The 21,467-nt window shown below is 33.3% G+C and overlaps 1 protein-coding gene across 8 annotated transcripts in view; it reads left to right on the top strand.

The window, feature by feature from the left end:
- The window catches only part of CHCHD3 (coiled-coil-helix-coiled-coil-helix domain containing 3), a 298,530-nt gene that overhangs the window by 233,816 nt on the left and 43,247 nt on the right, over positions 1-21,467 (top strand). Inside the window, exons 8-9 of one of the 8 annotated variants that reach the window (XM_031939083.1) lie at positions 6,879-6,973; positions 7,656-8,157. The exons of 2 other annotated variants lie outside the window; for them this stretch is intronic. In XM_031939083.1, the coding sequence (XP_031794943.1) occupies positions 6,879-6,930 (52 nt within the window). In that variant the 3' untranslated portion in view covers positions 6,931-6,973; positions 7,656-8,157. Of the gene's footprint in view, positions 1-6,861; positions 6,974-7,652; positions 8,158-21,467 lie in introns of those variants that run through there. 5 more of the 8 variants (XM_031939084.1, XM_031939081.1, XM_031939080.1 and 2 more) reach the window with 5 other exon arrangements.

The following is a 21,467-nucleotide window of genomic DNA, read 5'->3' as shown; positions in this document are numbered from 1 at the left end:
ACTAATAGTACTGTGGTTCCAAAGTTACTCTGTTAAATAGGCCTAAAACTCCTCTTGAATTTGTCAATTCTTAACATTTCTACTTAAACTTCTAATTTAAATTTTTCTCTTGCAAGTTCAGTTTCTGCAGTTTTTCAGTGATTTCGATTGCTTTTTAAAATAATGACTTTTTATCACTAAGATTAAAATTATACACTGCTGTGCATGTATCTGCAAGCTGACAGGTCCTCTGTACATTGTAACATTTATTGATGCATGCTTATAACCTATTTTGGTACTTTGTGAATGAATCTGATATTCCAAATGTGCATGATAAATGTTTTATCTCTGATTTTCATTGATCAAATTCTAAATGATTAAATGATTTATCTCACTGAGACAATAATTCACATTCATCATGTTTTAAATGATCAAGTTGGGTTGGTTTCTGCTGTACATAAATTTTATTAAAACAACATTAGTTGAACATGCTGCCTTTTTTAATGCAGGAGTTATGTTACCAGCAGTTACATTATGACCAGAATTATTGTATTATAAAGATGTCTCCTTTATAATGAAAAGTTTACACTAGAAGAAAAGAATGCAATATTACTGGAAGAATAAAGCTTCAGGCAAGGATTTGGGCTTTAAGTAACTTATGCATTTGTATTGTCCTTTTTCTCTTTTCCCCTTCTCTCTCCCATCCTTCTCCCCTTCATATTTGGGGAGATGGGAGCAAGAAATATAGCAATTGCAGTAGTGACTTTTTTATTGCCTCTGGTCATGGGAGCCAACTAACATCTTGATTTTCCAGTTAGGGACACTGTAATTGAAAAGGCAAAATCTTAGCTATAGAAAATATTTTAACCTCTACCTTTTGTGCTTAAGTTTCTTGGTTGTCAGCAATTTGGATCTCTCAGAAATATTCTGAATTCAGGTGTAATCATTCATTCTAGTGCTGATAACTTGTAGCAAAAGATCTTTAAAAGTTGGCTCATTGTTTTGTAATGATTACCCTTTTAGGTGTAGCATTTTAAAATTGCAAATATTATAGACACTGATAGATCTGGTTCACAATGTCCTCAACAACCCATGCTTTCTGAAGCAGACTTTAAAACATAAAGTGAAAGAGGCAGTGCCAGTAATAGAGTTTATACATACTCAATATTTATTTCTCTATTATGGGATAGGTTTGTGTCCTAGGCTCTAGGATTGTCATTCTTTGATTTTTCACAAATGAGCAAACGTATCTAGAAGATTCAGGTTGCTTTGCAACACTCAAATGACGATAGATGCTGGTGGAAAATGTAATCGGAAAGAGTTGAGTCCAAGAAGAAATCTGGCATTATCCAAAAAATTAGAATTATTACATCAATATCATCTAATGCATTATTCAGTCTTTCTCATTCTTTGGATCTTTTCATATTCTGACAATAGGAGGATAGGCCAGTAAAATTGTGGAAGCTTGCTTATTTCTTTTTCTCCTAAAAATTCATCATTTGCCTTTTCAGTGATTGTCCCTATTACACACTTCCACCAGGAAAGTCTTTTAAAAAGAAACCTGGACTAGGTAACTGGTAAAATCTGATGCTAAGAACTACCATAGTAAAGGTTTGATCCCTGAAAATGTTATTTTGCTTTATAGAAGAACACAGTGCTTACAAAGTACAACTCATCAATATTATTGGTCACCAAAAGAAAAGTGTGATTGCATTTCAAACTAATCTCTAAATCAATTTTTTCTTCCCCAAAATACAATATCTGTACTACCTACTTTTGGGGTTACTATGTGGCTCAAACAAAATATGTGAGAAGTGATTTGCCTTACAAATCTAAATGTGTCATCTAAATGTCAATTGTTATTTTAAGAAAGATGGCTTCTTTTAGTAGGTAGAAGCAAAATTCAAGAGGACCTGAGTTTCACATGTGGCCTCAGACACTTAACACTTCCTAGCTATGTGACCCTGGGCAAGTCACTTAACTCCACTTGCCTCAGCCAGAGAGAGAGAGAGAGAGAGATGAGAGCCGGTCAGCGAGAGAGTGTGATGGCACATTTCTTTGCATATGAATGATGAGGGAGCTTTACCTAGCTACCCAATTCTGAGTTGTTCATGTATATTTCTTTTTAAACATTATGTACGTACAACATTGCCCAATATTTCTCTTAATAAAAATTAAAATTAATATTTGTGTGTGTCGCTTAACTCTTGGGAATTTGGGTGCCTAAATTCACTAAATTTTGATTTACTTCTTGAGAAAAAACTGATATCTTTGTTTTTTCTTCTGGAAACATAAGCATTGAACTTTCTTTTGATTACTATGATCCATCAAGAATAGAATATACCTCATGCTGTTACATGAAATATTACACAGTTTAGTTGACAAATAATGACTTTGAGTGAATTAGTGAAAGAAAAAGCATTTGTAAAGCACTTACTATTTGCTAAGCATTAGGATTAAAAATAGGAAAAGGACGTGAGTGTACCTAACCTCCAGGATCTCTAATTAAGGGAAACCATTCCTAAAATAAAGTTCAGTTTCTAGGCTTCAGGAAGAGCCTGAAGGCCTAATGGTATTGTTAAAATAGATAAGCGTACTGGGCCTGGAGTCAGGAAAGCCTAAGTTCATATTCTGCCTTAGACATTCAGTAGCTGTGACTTAACAACTGTTTCCCTCATTTGGAAAGTGGGGGTGATAATAATTTCTCAGATTTGTTGTGAATGTTAAATGAGATATTTGTGAAACACTTTATATAAATCTTTTTTTTATTATTATATCTTTTTATTTACAAAACATATGTGTGGGTAATTTTTTTCAACATTGATCTTTGCAAAACCTTCTGTTCCAAATTTTCCCCTTCCCCCCAACCCCTTCCCTAGATGGCAGATAGACCCATACATGATAAATATGTTAAATTATATGTTAAATCCAATATATGCATAAATATTTATTCAGTTATTATGCCCACACAAGAAAAATTCAATCAAACCAGTTTTTAAAAAGAAGCAAAATAAAATGCAAGCAAACAACAAAAAAAAGAGTGTAAATGCTGTTATGAACCACACTCAGTTCCCATAGTCCTCTCTCTGCCATGATGGCTTTCTTTATCACATTAGAACTGGCCTGAATCTTCTCATTATTGAAGAGAGCCATGTCCATCAGAATTGATCTCATGTAGTATTGTTGTTGAAGTATATAAAGATCTGCTCAGCTGGTTCTGCTCATTTCACTTAGCATCAGTTCGTGTAGGTCTCTTCAGACCTCTCTGAAATCATCCTGCTGGTCATTTCTTATAGAACAATAATATTCCATAACATTCATATACCTTAATTTATTCAGCCATTCTGCAAAACCCACTCATTTTCCAGTTTCTAGCCACCACAAAAAGGGCTCCCACAAACATTTTTGCACATCTGAGTCCCTTTCCCTCCTTTAAGATCTCTTTGTGATATAATCCCAGTAGTAACACTGCTGGATCAAAGGGTATGCACAGTTTGATAATTTTTTGAGAATAGTTCCAAATTGCTCTTTGGAATGATTGGATTTGTCCATAGTTCCACCAACAATGTCCCAGTTTTCCCACATCCCCTCTAACTTTTGTCGTTATCTTTTCCTGTCATCTTAGCCCATCTGACAGGTGTATAGTTGTATCTCAGAGTTGTCTTAATTTGCATTTCTCTGATCAATAATGATTTGGAGCAGCTTTTCATATGATTAGAAATAGCTTCAATTTCTTCATCTGAGAATTGTCTGCTCATATCCTTGACCATTTATCAATTGGAGAATGGCTTGAACTATTATAAATTTGAATCAATTCTCCATATATTTTAGAAATGAGGCCTTTATCAGAACCTTTGAATGTAAAAAATGTTTTCCCAGTTTATTGCTTCCCTTTTAATCTTGTCTGTATTAGTTTTGTTTGTACAAAAACTTTTTAAACTTAATATAATCAAAATTATCTATTTTGTGATCAATAATGATCTCTAGTTCTTTGATCACAAATTCCTTCCTCCTCCACAGGTCTGAGAGGTAAACTATCCTATGTTCCTCTAATTTATTTATAACATTATTCTTTATGCCTAGATCTTGAACCCATTTTGACCTTATTATGTAAATCTTAAAGAACTATTTAAAAACACTAATGATCATTATTGATAAGTCATATGACATCATCATGGAGCATGGGAATAGAAAATCTGGGTAGATGTTAAAGTCTAGAGAACCTTAGAAGTCACTGACAAAGCAAGTAGGACCTAATGGTCCTTCATCTCACCAGGACAGACTGTTCACTCCCACCTCATATAGCCCAGAATGGCATTGGATCTAGAGAAAGGGTTAAGAAGAAAGAAATAGGGAAAAGAAACACTGAGTGATTGTAGATCTCTCCATTACTCTGTTGCCTTAGATTGATTCTAGGACAAATTGCAACTGAGACCTCTTTTAAATAGCTACAGACCTTTAGTTTATGTAGTAACTCATAAAAAGTTGAAGTTTGTCCGACACAACTGGAATTTGTTTTTACTGGAACCTTTTGTTTTTACTTAAAATTTCTACATTTCTCATTGGAACTAATGAAGAGTTTTTATCTTACTCATTTTGACCATTAGGACATTCACTTGAGGATCTAGCTAGAAAAAAATTTCTTTGATTTTTTTTTCCTTTGATCTTTTCAAAGATAGGAAGCATTACCTACCTTTTTGAGTGCCACTCATGTACAGGTAGACACCATTGAAGCTGGTAGGAGGGCCAATTAGAGTTAATTATTGTCAGACTGACCTGTCACATCTCTGAAATGTCCAGGAAAGCTTCTATGATGTAGTTTTTAAATTTCTCTTCTTATGTTATATTTGCAAAACTAACCATTTTAAAGGCTTTCCACAACCTTAGAAATTATATTAGAGAAGTTAGTCTACATAAGAATAATAACACTCAACATGATTTCCTCAAAAGGCTATGTATTCTTCATTGTTTAAAAGTCTTTGAATATTTAAGTGATATTCCATTAGTTTTTAAAAGCATCTTAAAAATATGCTTGCTGTTGATAAATCACAATGTTGTCAAAAAAAGGAAAGAAAAAGGATTTTTTTTCTTTACCAAATCTGTTACTTTTTTTCATTTTATTTAATTGTTTCCTGTTGAAGACCTTAGCTTAAAAAGGCCTTGGTTTCCCACTGCATTCATGGTCATCTCCAGTTATCCTGATCTATATCTGGCCACTACCCTGGTGGCTTTAAAGGGGAAAGTGAGACAGGAGACCTTGCATAGCCCTCCCTCACTTAAATCTAGTTTACTTGCATTTCATGGCATCACCTTCCTGATATCATGGTGTCCTCCTCAAGAACAAAGGAAAAACAACAACATGTTGACAGCTTAACTGGGCTGCTCCTTTGCCAAGTTTATTCTCATCTCCGAATTCTTCATCCTAGCTTCATGCCCCATTTAAACTTACTGGTTTTCCATTTCCTCAACCTCTTCAACTCCCACAATACATCTTCATTTTGCCTCAATTGTGACCATACCATTAACTATCTACCCCTTCCTTACTCAATTAGAAAAAGAAAAACAAACAATTTATCCCAAGCACCAAAATTCCTAGTTATAGTTCTGTTAAATGATCTAATTACTAAGATAAGCAAAGCTTACTCAAATTTGAATATTCAAATCATTAGTAAATCAGGTAAGATTAAACCTAGGAATTGGATATACTTTGCTGCACTAGAAGCTTATTCGGCACTATAGTTCTCTATAATTGCCTGTCTTCCCTCTTGGACAAAAAAGACTTGTTCTAACTGATCTATATCATACAAAATATAACAATTCCTTACACATGAGTTCACAATAAATATTTGTCAAATGAAAGAACTGGTCATTTAATTATTGCTTCTCATTTTTGTATCTTTAGTTATAAAACCCTTGTTTTCAGGCTTTTCAGAATATTTCTGGGAATTTTTGACAGCACAGTTTAGTGGGAAGAACACAAGAATCCACATGCCCTTGGGTAACTCATTTAAGTCTCTGCAATTCATTCCAGTTCCAAATGTTATAATCCTATATAATAAAATTCCATTTTCAGATCATCTTAAATTGATTAAATGACATCACCACAATACACGCATATGTTTAAGTATGTCATCATACACTTTAGGTGGTAGTTGTAGTAACATTTACTCAAGCCATGTTGATGGTGCATCCTCAATCCCAGTACTTGGAAATTCAATGGTATGTTTCCAAGTAAACTATTAATTGTAATTTACATATCACATAAAATAGTTACCTCCAATTATTATTTGTAAATCATAACATAAATCACTCAGGTTTCTTTTTCTGATACTATCTAATAATCAATTCTTTCATCAAAGGATATTCTTACCCTTCTTCAGTAGCAAAACTGCTTGTTCACTACTATCATTTCCACAGAAGAGCATGAGAATCTGCATATAGTGCTACCTTATTTGAAAGCTTTTGCCAGATTGCTGGTAGTTTTGAAAATGATTTTGTAGGATTTACGTAAAATGTTTGTAAAGTAAGGAATGTTAAAAAGCAATAGTAGTGCTTTTTAATGCAATAGACCTATTCATACTTAACTATTTATTGAGTCCTTGGCAGTGTGCTTGAACATGTGTAGAGTTTTCATCTTGACCCTTCCCTGCAAGTTGAAACAAAAGCATCCATGCTTATATGGTAAAATGTCAATAGCATCCCACATTTGCTCACATTCCTGCCTGCCTTTACTTCATGTTCTTTCTTGGGAAATGATGAGTGACTCTACTCATTCAGTAGTCATCAGTGAAACTGGTATGTTTCTTTTTTGTATGTGTACTGATAATCAGCTAAGCCCTTGGAAATTGATACAGGCACTCATTAAGGTGTCTTGACTTGTAGTGTGGCTGCTATTTCAGGATTCACCTCAACCAATGGGCACTCCTATTTGTTGGTGAAGCTGGCAAGTAATAATACTCTGCCGGGATACATCTGGCTTCACCTTCCTTTCCTAGTAAGTAAAACCTCTTTTTTTAATATGTTAATCATGCTTAGTGTGGAGATTTTACAAGCACAAAGAAGTCAGCTATTTCCTAATTACTGTATTAACACAAAAAAAGCCAAAGTCAGGAGCACTCTCCCTATCTGTCTCTCTTCCTCTTTCCTTTCTCCCCTTTTCCCTTCCCATTTCCTTTTTCTCCCTTCCCTTCCTCCTTCTTCCCCTCCCCTCCCTTTTCAGAAGCATTGCCATTTGCTTTGCATTTTGTTTTCTTGGTGATTCTGAGATTACACAAATACCTGTTTTTGAGACCATGCTATCTCTGAAGTCTACAAGTCTTCAAGAATATTGTTGGCATAAGCACCAACAAAGCCATTTATGTGAAAGATCTGTTCTGCCCATTTGATGATAGGGTTTTTAAAGTAACATACACCTGTTTCTGCTTAGAAAATGAAGAATGAATTGCCAATTACTGTAGACATGTTCAGACATGGTACTTCATATTGCACAGGCTTGTGTAGTCTGCTTTATCCTAGGCCCCCAACTATGAAACCATCATTCTTCCAAAAGGAGATAGGTTGTGAGAAGGAGGGAAAGGGAGAGAAAAAGGATCAGTCCTTGATCAGTTGCTATTATTTGTGCGTGTGCAAGCTGCAGGAAAGGAGGTCAGTTCTTATAACCTTTGTTTTCCCAGCAGAGCTCTTGAACAAGATGAAGTGATCAAAGCAGGATGCCAGTACATCATCACAATCTCATTATTTTGCAAGCTGCATGCACAGATGCTGCTGTTTTCTGCATCAGGCTTCACTGATTTACATTCATAACACCTCCATTAGAACTCATTTGATACAACTCATAATTAACCAGTTCTTTTCTTTTCATAGTAGTGTTGTTCTAATGCAAAAAGCACCAAAAGCAAAGAAGAAAATGGTGTACTTGTGTGAATCATGAAAACTAGAATCTATTGGTTATATGAATAGAAGTATGTGTTAAATGCTTTTCTGCAATTTAGATCATTTACTGGTTCAGAGTTTTGAGGAGATGGGATAGAAATCTTTTAAATTCTTGTGTAATATACTTTTCTCTTTTTAGATAACCTGAATTAGATTAAATCATAGGATCATAGAAATCAAGATTGAAAGCACCTTAGAGATGTCCCTACCATTCATTTTATAATATTAGAGCTAACAAAATTTTTAACAATTCTTTTTGTTTTTAATTTATGAAAATAATTTATGAAATTTAATTTATGAAATAAAACAAGCATTTTCATAACATAGAAAAAGATGATTGCACATTAGAGTGCATATCTGTTACACACACCTTGCTGTTCCTTTCAAGTATATTTTTAAAAAGTGGCATGTAAATTTTTTTCTTTTCTCCCTTCCCCTCCTTGACCTTAGAGATGCTGCTATCATTAGACAAAAATTGTATGTGTGTACGTGTGTACACATATATCTGTTCTTTCTCTTGATGCAGATATATCTTTCTTCATATGTCTTTTATAGTTTTTGTATTTGTATTATAGTATTTATAATAGACAAAATAATTTCTTTCCTCAAAGTCATTCTTAAAACAGTATTGCTGTTACTATGTATATATACTGTTCTCTTAGTTCTGTTCATTTCATTATTTCATGCAAATTTTTCACTGTTTTTTTAAAATTTCCTTATTTCTTATAGTGTAGTAGTATTCTATCACAATCATATACCACAACTTGTTCAGCCATTTCCCCGATTAATGGGCATCCTGCAATTTCTAGTTCGTTGCCACCACAAAGAGAGCTGCAATAAACATTTTAGAGCTGATAAATCCATATTCATCTTTGGAAATAGACCAAGTAGTGGTTATTAGTAGGTCAAAGGGTATCCCCTTTATATAGTTTAATATATATGTAATATATATAATAAATATATAATATATATGTACTATACATGTATATATGTATAGTTTAATACCTCTTTATGTGTAATTCCAAATTGCTCTTCAAAACAGTTGTATCATTCACAATTCTACCAACAATAAATATGTCCCTATTTTTCCATATCCTTTCAAACATTTGTTACTTTCCCTTTTTATCATTTTAACCATTGTGGCAGGTGTCAAATGATATCTCAAGATTGTTTTAATCCATATTTCTCTAATCAGTGGTGATTTAGAGCATGTTTCATGCATTTAGAGCATGATTTAGGTCATGTTTCCATTTTGACTTTGGTAAATTGTCCAAAAGCTAAAGAAATTAAGCGACTTTCTCAGAATCACACAGATCATAAGTAGGTAAACCAGTTTCAAAATCCAGGTTCTCTGACTTCAAATCTAGCTTATGTCCTCAGCATAATGTTAAATGTCCCCAGTTCATGATAGTGATTCTTAATGTTTATTTAGTCCATACGTTTATAGGATTTAAAATTGCCAGAAATTCAGGAAACAGATAACCTCTTATTCTATAAATATACAAGTGAAGAAAAGAGAACGATTTGATAGTAATCAAAATCATTAGTCACTCCTAAAATCTTGGTAATTTTTACTTCATTTCTTCCTTACAAAGCTGTTAATTATCCCCATTTAATTCAAGAAGAAACTTAAGCAAATAGAATTTAAGTGACTTGTCCAGAGTCACATAACTAATATTATCTGAGGCTAGATTTGAATTCACTTGAGTTCAGATCAAGCACTTTATCCACTGTGCTACTAGCTGCTCTGTAACGGATAGAATTTTGATCCAGATCTTGTAGGGGGTTTTCCTTCTCACCATGCTGCATAGTAACACCTCCTCTCTTTAATCTCTTTATATCTTTTCCTTGTTTAAAGAGTGCTATTATATATATATATATATATATATATATCTGTTTCTATCTTTGTGTGTGTGTGTATACACAAAAGTGTATATAGATTTTTCAGATATTTGTAATTTCATTCCAACACAAAACTCCTGTAATATCTTATTTAATTCTTAATACATGGTTTTTCTGAGTTGTTGTGAACAATCTGATAATGAGCCTTAAGAGAAAATGATACAATGGGAAAAGCACTGGCCTTAAATTCAGAGAATTTGGTTTCAAGTCAGGCCTCTGAGTTTTAGATTTGTAAAATCTTGGGCAAGTCACTTCACTTCCCTAGGTTTTTGTGTCTTTCTGTTTAAAATGAAGTGGTTGGATTAGATGGCCTCTGAGATTCCTCCTAGCTCATCCAGTTTAATGATTCTGTTATATGTAGGTTGATAGAAAATCCAAACTTTTAAGACTTTCACCTTACTTAGGAAATGCCAAATCTTACTTTTTTCAAGCACAGACTTTTAAAACATTGGGACATTTTCATGCTGCAAAGAAACATCTAAGTTAGACCTAATTGCTGGTTCAAAATTAAATGTGCATTTGCCCTGACTTTGCCACATACCCCATTTCTTAGGATCTAATTTTAGTTTTAATACTTACATAAAAGGAAATATGACTAGATTATTTCTAAAGTCCTTTCTAGTTCTAATATTTTAAGATTCTACCCAGAACCACTTTAATTAGTGATTAGATGTGGGAAAGTATTCTTATCAGTGTTTTAAACATATGATTAAATGAATGGTGGTATTACATAAATCTAGAAGTCAGAGGAGTTGATTTTGTAGAAAAGTTAAAATTTGTTTTGAACATGTTGAGCTTAAGGTGCACCTGGAATATCTAGATGGATATGTCTATTCAGCAGATAAAAAATGTGGGTCTGAAACTAAAGATAGTTTGGGGCAAATTTATAAAGTTTTGTGATTTATTCACAGACATTTATTTGTAGATAGAGGAGTGGTTTGGTATCACCAAGGGGAGGGGAGACCAAAGAAGAAAAACTTGGAGATATTACAAGGTAAGAGTAGATGTTGGTGTTCTGCTATCAAAGATAATCATAAAAATTGATAATTTTTGATTTGAAAGATGTGAGGATTCAACACTAATCTAATATATGTGATGCCTTCCAAGGAGGGTGGATCATGGAGAGAACCCTTGATAGCTAAGGGATAGATTAAGGATATTGTTAATTAAGAAGGTAAGAGATTTGTACTGAAAGTCTTCTTTTGGCACTTAGAAAATATTCTAGAGTCTTGAATAAAATACTAATGTGGGCATTATCTGCAACTGTCTCTGAGGATCATATTTAATGGCTTGATAATAGTATAACCAGGGAATTAGATTTGTTCTTCTTGATATCAGAAGGCTGAACGGATGAGGGGAAGTTAGAAGGAGGCATATTTTGACTCAGTTCAGGAATTAATTTCCTAACAGTTCAACAGGAATAACTCCAAAATAGACTTCTTGAAATGATGAGTTTCTCATTACTGATACTGTTTAAGCAAAAGTTAAATGACTATCAAAGTTCTTATAAAATATATACATTAGTGACATCGTGAAATTTTAGCGCAGAACCTACTTTAAATGGCAGTATAGTAGTCTTTGTAGGTAAAAATTAGTCAGTCAGATTCTTATCTATAACTCAAGTTCCTAACATTCAGTACAACTAAAAATTCTATTAGAATTTCTAAACCTTTTGATGTTGTTCCTATTATAATTATCCATTCCATGTAGCAGCTTGTGGTTTCTATATATCATGGATTGCATGAGAATTTAAATGGTAATTTGGGAGGAGTTTTGCAGAAGTTTCAAGGGACACTGAAAGGACAGCAGATGACACAGAAAAAGTTTAGAAACTCTGAAATGCATTGTTTTATATATATATATATATATATATATATAGTGTTGTATAATATCAACATATTTTAAGTTTTAACAATCATAATAATTCAGACTTCTCTGGTACAAAGGGAGAGCCAAAAATTTCACTCATATTTCCCATATTATGGATAACTCAATTAGAATCACTATATTAAGTGAACTTTCTCTTCCTTTCCATTAAATTTGAGGCTTTCAGAAAATCTTCTATCTATATAAATTCCTTTAAGCTCCAAGTTTCTTGAATTCTTACATTAAAAATCTTATCCCAAAAGTAAATCTAATTCTGGCTTTTAACTGTTTTGGGGGGTTTTCTTTACTCCTGAGAAGAGAAATGATCATTTAAAAATACTTCAAGGGAAATTTCAATTATTTTTCTTGTATAATTTGTACAGAATTACTTTTTGACACTTAAAATCTACTATTGATTTTGTATTCCCTAAAGGTAAAAGGATTATCTGTTAAACTTTTTGCCATTAGTTCCAGAATACTACAAAGCCAAAAGAAAATGAAAAACGAAAAAATAACAGTTCTTTGGTTGAAACGTAAATCCATTTCTCTTTGGAGAATTTAAAAGGAGTATACTTGTGAAAAGAAATTCTGGGAAACTGCCATAAAAGGAAACTTGAAAACCAAAATGTATAGATCCCTTTGCCTTTTTTTCATTGATGGCAAGACAGCTGAAAAAATATATTTTCAAAATTTGATGATGCAGAAAAAATAGGATTGTCTCTCGGAAAAGACATTTATATAACTATATTTTGAAAGAGGTCCCCCCCCCCCCCCCCCCCCCCCCCCCCCCCCCCCCCCCCCCCCCCCCCCCGCAGATGTTAGCTATTTAAAAAGACTGATCATTTCTTATTAATGATGCATCTGTTTGCACTATATGTCATAAAATTGCCTTTGTGTAAAGTGCTGCAGGTTTGGCTTTGCAAAATAGCCACCAGTTAAGGTATTTATTCAGTGACTATACACTGTCATATTAGTTAATTTCGTTTTAAATTTTTCTCCCTTCCTTTTCACCTTCCTCTTTCCCAAGACAGCAAGCAATCCAATGTAAGTTAAACATGTACAATTCTTCTCTCACTTTTATTATGCCTTTCCTTTCCACAGGACATAACTATATTTTTTTAAAAAGTAAATTACACACACACACAAGAGCACACTCACTTATAACTATTAGGATGTAATATAAATATTAGAATATACAAGTCAGAATCACTGCATCTTAAAATTAAAAGGTACCCATAAGAGATTGCATTCACACCCTGCCTGTTTAATTATGCTTTTAGTAACCCCCTTACATAATTTTTCCATAGCACAAATTAATTTTTTCCTGTTTATTTCCATTATGCAACCAGAGATGTCTTGTATTGATTAATGCATTTAAGGGAATAATTGATTTATTTTTCACACCATGTTAACCATTCATAGTCAAAATATTGTCAGTGTTTCTTAAAACATCAGTATTTTAACTAATATTTAGCAACCCAAAATACATATTTAGAAAAGTGTAAGACATATTGTAGTATATCCTAGATAAATGGGATTAAAACATTATGAATCAGTCGTATATCCTAGATAAATGGAATTAAAACATTATGAATCAGTCAACAATCATTCCTTAGGCATTTTATGTGCTATCTATTATGTTATTCTGCTAAGTTTTAGATACAAAGTAAAAAAATGAAACAGCTCTATTGTTCTATAACTTATATTTTTTCAGGGGAGACTACCTGTTTATATATGATTATGTATAAAATAAATATATGCAGAACAAATACAGAATTGGTTTTGGGTAAGTAAATACATGATATTTAGGTAAGTTATATACTAGCTGTTGTCATCAGAAAAGATTTTTTTTAATATTATTTTTATAGTATTTCATTTTTCCAAATAAAAAGATAGTTTTTAATTTTGCAAAAACTTGTGTTTTAAATTTTTCTCCCTTCCTTCTCACCTTCCTCTTTCCCAAGACAGCAAGCAATCCAATGTAAGTTAAACATGTACCATTCTTCTAAATACTGTTCTATCGTCACGCTATGCAAGAAAAATCCAGATCAAAAGGGGAAAAAACACAAAAAAAGAAAAAAAATTAAGCAAACAAATAAGAACAAAAAGGTGGAAATACTATCCTTTGATCCACATTTAGGATCCATTGTTCTCTCTCTGGGTGTAGATGTGGGTGTGGATTCCAAGTGTATTGGAATAATTTCTTTGAATCACCTTATTTTTGAAAAGAGCCACATGTCCTTCTTAGTTGATCATCATAATCTTGTCACTATGTACAATGTTATCTTGGTTCTATTCATTCCATTCAGCATTAGTTCATTTAAATCTTTCCAGGCTTTTCTGAAATCAGCTTGCTCATCATTCTTATAGATCAATAATATTTTATTATATTCATATACCACAGCTTATTCAGCCATTCCCCAGCTGATGGGCATCCACTCAATTTCCATCTCCTTGTCACTAAAAAAAGGCACTGCTACAAACATTTTTGCACATATAGATCTTTTGGGGATACAGACACAGTAGAATCTCTGCTGAATCAAAGAGAATGAACAGTTTTATAGCCTTTTGGGCATATTTTCAAATTGTTCTCCAGAATGGTTGTTTTATTTCACAATTCCACCAACACTGCATTAGTGTCCCAATTTTTCCCCATCCCCTCCAATATTTATCCATTACCTTTTCCTGTCACCTTAGCCAATCTGAGAAGTGTGAAGTGGTACTTCAGAATTTTCTTAATTTTCATTTTTCTAATTAATAGTGATTTGGAGCATTTTTCATATTACTAGCAATGGTTTTTAATTTTTTGTCTGAAAATTGTTCATATCCTTTGACCAGTTATCATTTGGGGAATGGCTTGTATTCTTCTAAATTTGAATCAATTCTCTTTTTACTTCAAAAATGAGGCTTTTATCAGAAACACTGGATGAAAAATTATTCTCCAGCTTTCTGCTTTCCTTCTAATCCTGGCTACATGGGTTTTGTTTGTGCAAAATTTTTTTTAATGTAATCAAAACTGCCCATTTAGCATTTTATAATATTCTCTAGTTCTTCTGTGGCTATAAATTTCTGGAAAGGTTTTGTATTGAAGGTATTGTTTCATTTGAATCTTAGAAAAAGTAAAGTAGTCTGTGAGGCAAAGATGAAGGAGTGCATTCAGTACATAGAGATGAGAGACAACAGTTGCAAAAGATTGAAGAATAAAGGTTGAGAAAGTGTGAACAAGTATAGACAGGTTTTATTAGAAGTTTGGTTGACCACTGAGATGATTCAGGCCAGTTCAATGGTCTTGTGATGAAGAAAGACATTTAGACCCAGAGAGAGGACAGTGGAAGCTAAGTATGGACCACAACAGAGTATTTCACCTTTTTGTTGTGTTTGTTTGCATTTTGTTTTCCCCTTTTTGATCTGATTTTTCTTTAGGGGAGTGGATGAGGAAAGGGAGGGGGAAAAAAATTGGAACAAAAGGTTTTTGCAATCATGCATATTTTGAAAATAAAGCTTCAATAGTAATTAAAAACAGTTAAAAAAAAAAAAAAGTTTGGTTGCCAAAGATAAAACAAATAGCTATGATAGCTTGAGTAGACAATTAAATGTAGTAGTAAAAGTTTTAGCTTTTTTAATGAGGAAAATTGAGTGTTTTTGAAGGAAATAAAGAAGGAGCCATTGGATTGAGACAGAATTAAGATTCAAGAGTAAGGGGAAATAGTTGAGGGGAAAATCTGCTAGAGTTGACTGGGGTTGTAATGAAAGCCAATTTATCTTGATATAAGTAAAAACTTTGGTGAGAATAGCCATTTTATTATCAGAAACTGGAGGAAAATAGAGAATGGGACATTAACTAGAGAATCTTGAGATTCAAAATACTGGTGGAGAAACAGTTCAGGATAATTAACCTCAATTTTCTCTATACAGGAAAAAAAGAGATTCTTAGTTGAGAAGGGTTACAACCTTTGTGAAAGAATCAGGGAGGAGGAAAATGATTGATTTGCTAAAGTGAAGTTGTGTAGTATAAGAGTCAGCTTGGTATCCATTAAGTTGGTTCTATTAAGTAAAATGAGAAGAGGAGTAGAAGAGAAGATCTAGTTTGGTGATTAGCAGTGATAAGACACAGAGACAAAGGATTCAAGACTAGGAAGGGGAAAAAATAGAAATCAAAGCCCAGGTAACATAGTCCCCTAAGAAAATAGTGATATGTGGAGCAGTTAGAAGTCATAAAAATGGTGAAGGTTTAGAAGTAAGTAAGTAATAGGGAGAAATGGAATGTTAATTGGTCTCAATCAGATATAAGTGCATCAGAGGCTTTAATCACATATTGTTGAGATCCAGGATATGCCTGAGATGAAGTGGAAAAAGAGATTGTGTTATTTGAGGAGATGGAAGAACTGGTAGATTGTTTAAAAGATAATAATATTGAAATTCTCTAATATAAGAATAAGAGTTGAGGCTGATGGGAAGACAGTAGAAGTCTGGTAATGAGCACTACAGTTTTCAAACTTCTATCCTGACTGCTCTCCTCTGTCTATTCAGTTCTGAAACCAGAACATTGCCTAACTATGGCATTTCTCCAAGGTACTTATACAGCTCTTGCCTTTGTTTCATAAACCATTCACTTGTCATATTGTGTGTGTACAATTAGGTTGAATTTATCCTGAATGATAATTGAATTTGTTTTAGGCAGTTTTGAAGTGCCCTAGGGCTTCATGTGTAGATGTCACAGTGTACAAAGTAAAGAATATCTAGAATATTGTATAAGAAATCTCCCAAGATGACAAGAGAGGAGGCACATCTTTTTCTGAGCTCTCCCCATATCCCTCAAATTGGCAGCAAATTAAGTCTCTGAACTGGTTTTGCAGTGACAGAACCCACAAATGTTTGGAGTGTTACAAATTTCTAGTAGAAGATAATTTGGAAGATATTCAGCAAATGTGTTTCAGTCGGGCATGAGGGGCCAAGGTCAGGTAAGTACAGGGACACAGGACAGTGTAGGCTCTACGTGCCCAGGGAATCTATCAGAAGGTATCTACAGTAGAGTTGGCTACTCCGTCCTGGTTGCAAGCCATTAGATCATCCAGATTAGCTGTAAGACATGCAACACAAATACAAAAGGCAAATAAATAGTCCCTGAATAACTCAGGACCTGGCCACGCCCACCCAGCACCAGAAGTTAGTCAGCACTGACCCAGGGCAACCACTGTTGCTTGTAGAGGAAGCCTGGACAATCTCCCCTTTGTTCTAAAAGCAGATCTCAATCTTTAAAAAAAAAAAAAATAAAGCATAAAAACAAAAAGAATTCTCACCATAGATCGTTTTTATGGAGAAAGAGAACAACAGATTTCAAACGCTTGAGGACACTAAATGCAGATCATCTCCAGGTTAAGCCCCAAAGGGTGATATGAATTGGTCCCCATCTCATGAGGCTCTCTTGGAAGAACTCAAAAAAAGCTTAAAAGAGAGTTAGAAGAAAAATGGGGAAAGGAAATGAGAACTTTTCAAGAAAAGAAAATGGAAATTATCTGAAGAAAACTCCTTTCAAAATAGATTTAATGAAATAGAAAAAGAAAACAACTCCTTAAAAAACATAATTTGTAAAAAGGAAAAAAAAAAAAACCATAGAACAAATCAACTCATTTAAAAATTCAATAGGCCAAATACAAAAGGAGCTAAAAAAGGTAACTGAAGGAAATAATTCACTAAAAATTAGAACTGAACAAATGAAAATGAATGACTCAATGAGACATCAAGAATCAGTCAAACACAACCTCCCCCCCCCAAAAAAAAAAAAAAAAGAAGAAAATGTAGAATATCTTATTGGTAAAACAACTGACCTGGAAAATAGATCTAGGAGAGACAATTTAAAGAATTTTTGGACTGATGAAAAAAAGAGTATAGGCATGATCTTTCTGGAAATCATCAAGGAAAACTGCCCTAATGTGCTAGAATCAGATAGCCATTGAAAGAATTCACTGATTAGTGAAAGTGAAAGAGACCCCAAAATAAAAAAACTCCAAGGAATATTGTAACTAAATTTCCGATTTATCTGACCAAGTCAAAAATATTGCAAGCAGTCAGAAAGAAACGGTTTAAATATCAAGGAGCCACAATCAGGATTACCCAGGACCTAGCAGCTTCCATCTTAAAGTATCGAAGGGTGTGGAATCTGATACCTTGAAAGGCTAAGGAACTTGGATTGCAGCCACGAATCAACTAGCCAGCTAAATTGAGCATTATCTTTCAGGGAAGAAGATGGACATTCATTGATACAGGTGAATTTCATTTATTTCTGATGAAAATACCAGAGCTGAACAAAAAATTTGATGTCCAAATACAGAACTCAAGAGAAGCACAAAAAAGAAAAAAACTACTGATAACTATCTCTGTTAAGGGTATACTTAGAGAATGCAGGCATAATTTGATTTTACTATGACAATATAAAAAAGAAACTAGAGGTGGATAGGGAATTTGTACTGGAAAAAAGAGGAAAGTGGAGATAAAATGATGGACATTACATCTCACGAAAAGGCAAAAAAGATTTATTATAATTGAAGGAAAAAATGGAGAGGGATGAACACTGTGTGCATCTTACTATAATCAGATTTGTCTCAAAAAAAGAATATCAGACATTTGATTTCACAGAGAAACTTCTCTTACTTTAAAGGGAAGTGGGAGGGGAAAGGCAGGTTAATAGAAGAGAAAACAGTAGTAAGGGAAAGATATAAGAAAGAGGAAAGGTTGGTTGAGGGAAGTGGTGGTCAGAAGCAAAATATTGGAGAGGAGGGAAAGGGATAAAGTGGTGGGAAATATAGAAATACAGAATTATTCATTTGAACTGTGAATGTGAATGGGATGGATTCTCCCATAAAATGGAAGTGGAGAGATAAGGAAGGAAACCATATCTTGCCAAAGGGTACCATAGATAATGAAGGAATATCAGCACCAAGTATGACATCCAAATTCCTAGGGGAAAAATTAAGAGAGCTGCAAGAAGAATTAGACAGCAAAACTATACTAGTGGGGGATCTCAATCTTGCTGTCTCAGAACTAGATAAATAAAACCACAAAATAAGAAAGACGTTAAAGAGGTAAATAGAATTTTAGAAAAGTTAGGTAAGAGATCTTTGGAGAAAATTGAATGGAAACAGGAATATACTTTCTTCTCGATGGTCATGAAACCTATACAAAAATTGACCATATATTAGGGCATAAAAGATGCCTCAAAATCAAATGCAGAAAGTTAGAAATAGTGAATAACTTTTTTTTTTCTTTTCAGATCTTGATGCAATAAAAATCACATGCAATAAAAGGCCAGGGGAAAATAGGCCAAAAATTGATTGGAAACTAAATAATGTAATCCTAAAGAATGAATGGGTGAAATAATTCATAGACACAATCAATTTCATCCAAGAGAAATGACAGTAATGGGACAACATATCAAAATGTTGCCGCCAAAGCAGTTATTAGGGGAAATTTTATATCTCTAGATGCTTACTTGCATAAAATAGAGAAAGAGAAGATCAATGAATTGGGCTTGCAACTAAAAAATCTAGAAAAAGAACAAATTAAAAACCCCCAATTAAATGTCAAATTTGAAATTCTGAAGATAAAAGGAAAGATTAATAAAAATGAAAGTAAGAAAACTATTGAATTAATAAATAAAACTAAGAGCTGGTTTTATTAAAACAAACAAACAAACAAAAAAGACCACCAAAATAGATAAACCTGTAGTTAATTTGATTAGAAAAAGGAAAAAAGAAAATCAAATTTGCCCCAACTGTATGTGAATAAATCTGATAATCTGAGTGAAATGGAGGAATACCTACAAAAATATAGGTTGCCTAGGTTAACAGAAGAGGAAATAAATTATTTAAATAGTCCCATTTTAGGGAAAGAAATAGAACAAGCTATTAATCAACTTCCTAAGAAAATATCTCCAGGGCCAGATGGATTTACATATAAATTTCTACCAAACATTTAAAGAACAATGCCAATACTATGCAAACTATTTGGAAAAAAAAAATAGGGAAAGAAGGTGTCCTAATTCTTTTTATGATGCATATATAGTGCTGATACCTAAACCAGGTGAGGTAAAAACAGAGAAAGAAAGTTATAGACCAGTTTCCCTAACGAATATTGATGCAAAAATTTTAAATAAAATATTGCCAAAGAGATTACAGAAAGTCATCCCCAGGAAATACACTAGGACCAAGTAGGATTTATACTACAGATGCAGGACTGGTTCAATATTAGGAAAACTATTATATAATTGACTATATCAATAACCAGACTAAAATCTGGTGCAGATCATATGATTATCTCAATAGGTGCAGAAAAAGTACTTGATAAAATCTAGCACCCAATTCTTTTAAAAACATTAGAGAGTATAGATATAAATGAAGTTTTCCTTAAAGTGATCAGTAACATTTATCTAAAATCATCAGCAATCATCATATGTAATGGGGACAAACTAGAACCATTCCCAAGAAGACCAGGGATGAAACAAGGTTACCCCACTATCAGCATTACTATTCAATATTGTATTAGAAATGTAAGCTTTGTAAATAAGAGAAGAAAAAGAGATGAAAGGAATTAGAGAAGGTAATGAGAAAACCAAATTATAACTCTTTGCAGATGATAAGATGGTATATTTAGAGAACCCTAGAGAATCAACTAAAAAACTACTAGAAATGATTCACAATTTTAGCAAAGTTTCAGGATACAAAATAAATCCACATAAATCATCAGCTTTTTTTTAGATTGCCAACAAAGTCCAGCAGCAAAAGATTCAAGAGAAATTGCCTTAAAAATAACTGTTGTGAACTGATCCAACAGTTCTGGAGAGAAATTTGGAACTATGTTCAAAGAGTTATCAAACACTGCATCCAGCACAGTTTTGGTTCAGCAATGATTCTCTTGGGGTTATATCCCAGAGATATCTTAAAAGAGAGAAAGGGACCCACATGTGCAAAAATGTTTGTGGCAGTTTTTTTTTTGTAATGCTAAGAAACTGGAAACTGAATGAATGCTCATCAATTAGAGAATGAATAAGTTATAGTATGTGAATGTTATGGAACATTATTGTTCTATCAGAAATGATCAGCAACATGATTTCAGAGAAACCTGAAGGGATTTACATGAACCAATGTTGGGTGAACTGAATAGGACCAAGAGAACATTGTACAGAGTAATGACAAGATTATGTGATGATCAAGTCTGATGGACGTGGCTCTTCTCAACAAATTTATATGTCTCTGGCCAGTTCCAGTGATCTTGTTATAAAGAGAGCCATCCACATCCAGAGAGAGGATTGTGGGAACTGAGTGTGGATCACAACATAGCATTTTCACTTCTTTTGTTGTTGTTATGTATGATTTTTATTTTCTTCTTTTTGTTCCTTTTTGATCAGATTTTTCTTGTGCAGCAAGTTAAATATATAAATGTGTATGCCTATATTTGATTTACATATATTTTTACCACATTTAACATATATTGGATTACTTGCCATATAGGGGAGGAGGTGGAAAAAGGGGGTAGAATTGGAACACAAGGTAAATAAAAAGCTTCAATTAAAAAAAGAGAGAGAGAAAGCAGAAGGGAAAAAAAAATCCCTGTTCTATTTGAATTCTGTACTATAAATTTTCCAAAACATTGACAAATAATTTTGAGCCTTTATATGTCCTCCTTTCATGTCTAGCTCTTTATTTATAATCATAGGGACATAGAACAAAAATGACCCAAAAGAGAGAGGCATGATAGACATAGTTATGCCCAAACATATTATTAAGAAAGAA

This window comes from Sarcophilus harrisii, chromosome 5, assembly GCF_902635505.1.
Source record: "Sarcophilus harrisii chromosome 5, mSarHar1.11, whole genome shotgun sequence".
Taxonomy (NCBI): domain Eukaryota; kingdom Metazoa; phylum Chordata; class Mammalia; order Dasyuromorphia; family Dasyuridae; genus Sarcophilus; species Sarcophilus harrisii.
The sequence above is the reverse complement of the archived record's forward strand: the minus strand, read 5'-3'. Positions and strand labels throughout refer to the sequence as shown.